The 2,560-nt window shown below is 38.0% G+C and overlaps 1 protein-coding gene across 1 annotated transcript in view; it reads left to right on the forward strand.

Moving 5' to 3' along the window:
- The window catches only part of LOC106322909 (alpha/beta hydrolase domain-containing protein 11-like), a 3,091-nt gene extending 1,597 nt beyond the window's left edge, over positions 1-1,494 (forward strand). Inside the window, exons 6-13 of the mRNA XM_013761063.1 lie at positions 48-146; positions 229-286; positions 375-427; positions 508-609; positions 709-774; positions 875-987; positions 1,074-1,245; positions 1,337-1,494. Of these exons, the coding sequence (XP_013616517.1) occupies positions 48-146; positions 229-286; positions 375-427; positions 508-609; positions 709-774; positions 875-987; positions 1,074-1,245; positions 1,337-1,444 (771 nt within the window). The 3' untranslated portion in view covers positions 1,445-1,494. The remainder of the gene's footprint in view (positions 1-47; positions 147-228; positions 287-374; positions 428-507; positions 610-708; positions 775-874; positions 988-1,073; positions 1,246-1,336) is intronic.
- Positions 1,495-2,560: the final 1,066 nt, after the last annotated feature.

The raw sequence follows: 2,560 nt of genomic DNA on the forward strand, positions 1-2,560 counted from the left end.
AAAAAAAAAAAAAAAAAAAAAAACTAACCTGCTCCTGTTAATCACAGTTTCTCTTGGTAGACTTGCGTTGCCATGGGGATTCAGCGTCTCTCAAGAAGAGAGGTCCAAACTCTGTTGCTACAACTGCTTCTGATGTTCTAAAACTTGTAAAATTTTTTCCCAGGCCACGTTATATTCGATTAATCCTGAAAATGAATATCTCTGATATTCATGTTCTCTTCTTTTTAGGTTGGTCAGTTGAGGTTAACACCTCGGGTCCTTGTTGGTCACAGCTTTGGAGGGAAAGGTGACTTAAATGTATTCATGAATTGATGTCATCCAGATTATATACTCTTACGTGTTAAGCTAATCAATCTTTTCTATGATCTGTGTAGTTGTTTTAAGCATGGTGGAACAAGCAGCTAAGCCTCTTCCTCGACCAGTCCGAGTAAGTCTCTTTTTAGTCTATATCTTAACGACCCTTGTTAGGATTTACACTAATTTTCCTGAATTTTATTCGTGTTATAGGCTTGGGTGTTGGATGCCACTCCTGGAAAGGTTCGTGCAGGAGGAGATGGAGAGGATCATCCACGAGAGCTTATATCATTTCTAAGTACATTGCCTAAAGTGGTAGGCTGCAATATTTCTTTATCTGTTGATTATTATTTTTCTTAAACAAAAAGATGTAGAAATTATATGCTAATGAACATCGGTTGTGTTTGGTTTAAGGTCTCATCAAAGCCAGAAGTTTTAAACGCTCTTATCAAAGAAGGGTTTTCGAATGAAGTATCACAGGTATTACAATATCCATTTCACCTCATCATATTCTATCATCTGTCGACATGATTCTGTTAATACTTGTTGGATTGCTACAAACTTGGTGTATTGTGTGCAGTGGGTTGTTACCAATCTGAGACCTACTGGACCATCGTGCTCTAGCTTCTCGTGGACATTTGACTTGGACGGGATCTCCCAACTTTATCAGTCCTACGAAGAAACAAATCTATGGTAAGTCTCCTTTTGTTTAGTGGACCAAACTTGTGTTATACTATCTATACTCAAACTGGCAAATACTGCTTTTCACAAAATAAAAGGAACTTTGTTGAGAACCTGCCAAGAGGAGTACATGTGAATTTTCTTAAAGCGGAAAGAAGCTTGCACCGTTGGGCCCTAGAAGACCTTCAACGAATCCACGCCGCTGAAGAGCTCGCCTCTGAAGAAGGCGGCGGCGTAGAAATGCATGTCCTGGAAGATGCCGGTCACTGGGTAAAACTAACTAACTATACCTGTGCTTCATCTTTCTTTCTGTTGCCTATTACCTAACTGATAAACCGGTCTTTGGGTTGTGTTCTTTCAGGTTCACACGGACAACCCGGATGGCCTCTTCAGGATCTTGTCATCTTCATTCCAGGTTCTCAGAGCCTGGAGGTGCAAACGCTCTACGTTCTGCCTTTTTCCTGTTTGATATATACTTGTGAAGAAGTTAAGTCTTAATCACATCTGACATATACAATAGTATACACATCAGCGTTGTATCCTTATAATGTTTTGGGTGTCGTAAGTAACAAGTAAAAACATGTAGCTGTATCATCCGGTATTATTCTTGATTCTATGTCATTTACATTGCTTTTTTCACTTAATTGGAGAAAGTTCTGAAGCTACAGCACACTTAGGGTCAGGGTTTGGGTTTGATATAACGTGCCAAACAAGAAATGAATAATCTGGCTTTTATATATGATTTAGAAGCATAGATGTGTCCCTTATTGAGTATAAATGATGGTACAGTGATGATCGAAAGAGAATATAAGATTTTTTACACAGAAGTAGAAAATCTAGAGTTTGAGTTATTAGAGAGTGTTGAAAAAAACAAAAAAATAGAGTGTAGAAAGAGCCAAAATCCCTTTTTCTTCTCCTTTTATAGCTGATCCTAAATGAATTGTAACGAAAGTTTGATGAACAGCGTGAATCCGAAACTAGCTGTCAGGATTTCTCCTACGTTTCGAGTTGAGCGGTCATGGTAGCCTTGACTTTCCTTGGATTTATGATGGACCTTTATTCTCTTATGGTTTGTTGTCTCCTCAATGGCCTCTTAGGTAGCTCAAGGGCTGGGTTGCGGGTCAAACCCACCCCGCTGACCTGCCAACCCGCGGGTTACAAAGTTTTTTTTTGTCAAAAAATCCGATCCGCACAACCCGCGAACAAATAAATTTGTACCCGCACCCGTCCCGCTTAATTTTGCGGATAACCCGCGGGACCCGCAGATTATATTTTTATTTTAAAAAATATTTATTTAATTTAACTTTTGTATAATATAATATAAATAATATATTTATAATTAAAATTTTAAATATTTTAAAATATTTTGATTATTATTTTTTAAATTTCCAATATTTTCTTTAGAAATATACATTTTTACAAAAAATATATATATATTTTTTTAAAATGTAAAAAAAAAAATTGTGGGTTGGCGAGTACCCGCGTTTCAAAATCCACCAACCCGCACCCGCCCCGCATAAAATGCTCATAACCCGCACCCGCACCCGCGAATCGATTTTTCTAAATTGTTCGACCCGCACCCGCC

Source organism: Brassica oleracea, chromosome C2 (assembly GCF_000695525.1).
Source record: "Brassica oleracea var. oleracea cultivar TO1000 chromosome C2, BOL, whole genome shotgun sequence".
NCBI classification, from domain to species: Eukaryota; Viridiplantae; Streptophyta; class Magnoliopsida; order Brassicales; family Brassicaceae; genus Brassica; species Brassica oleracea.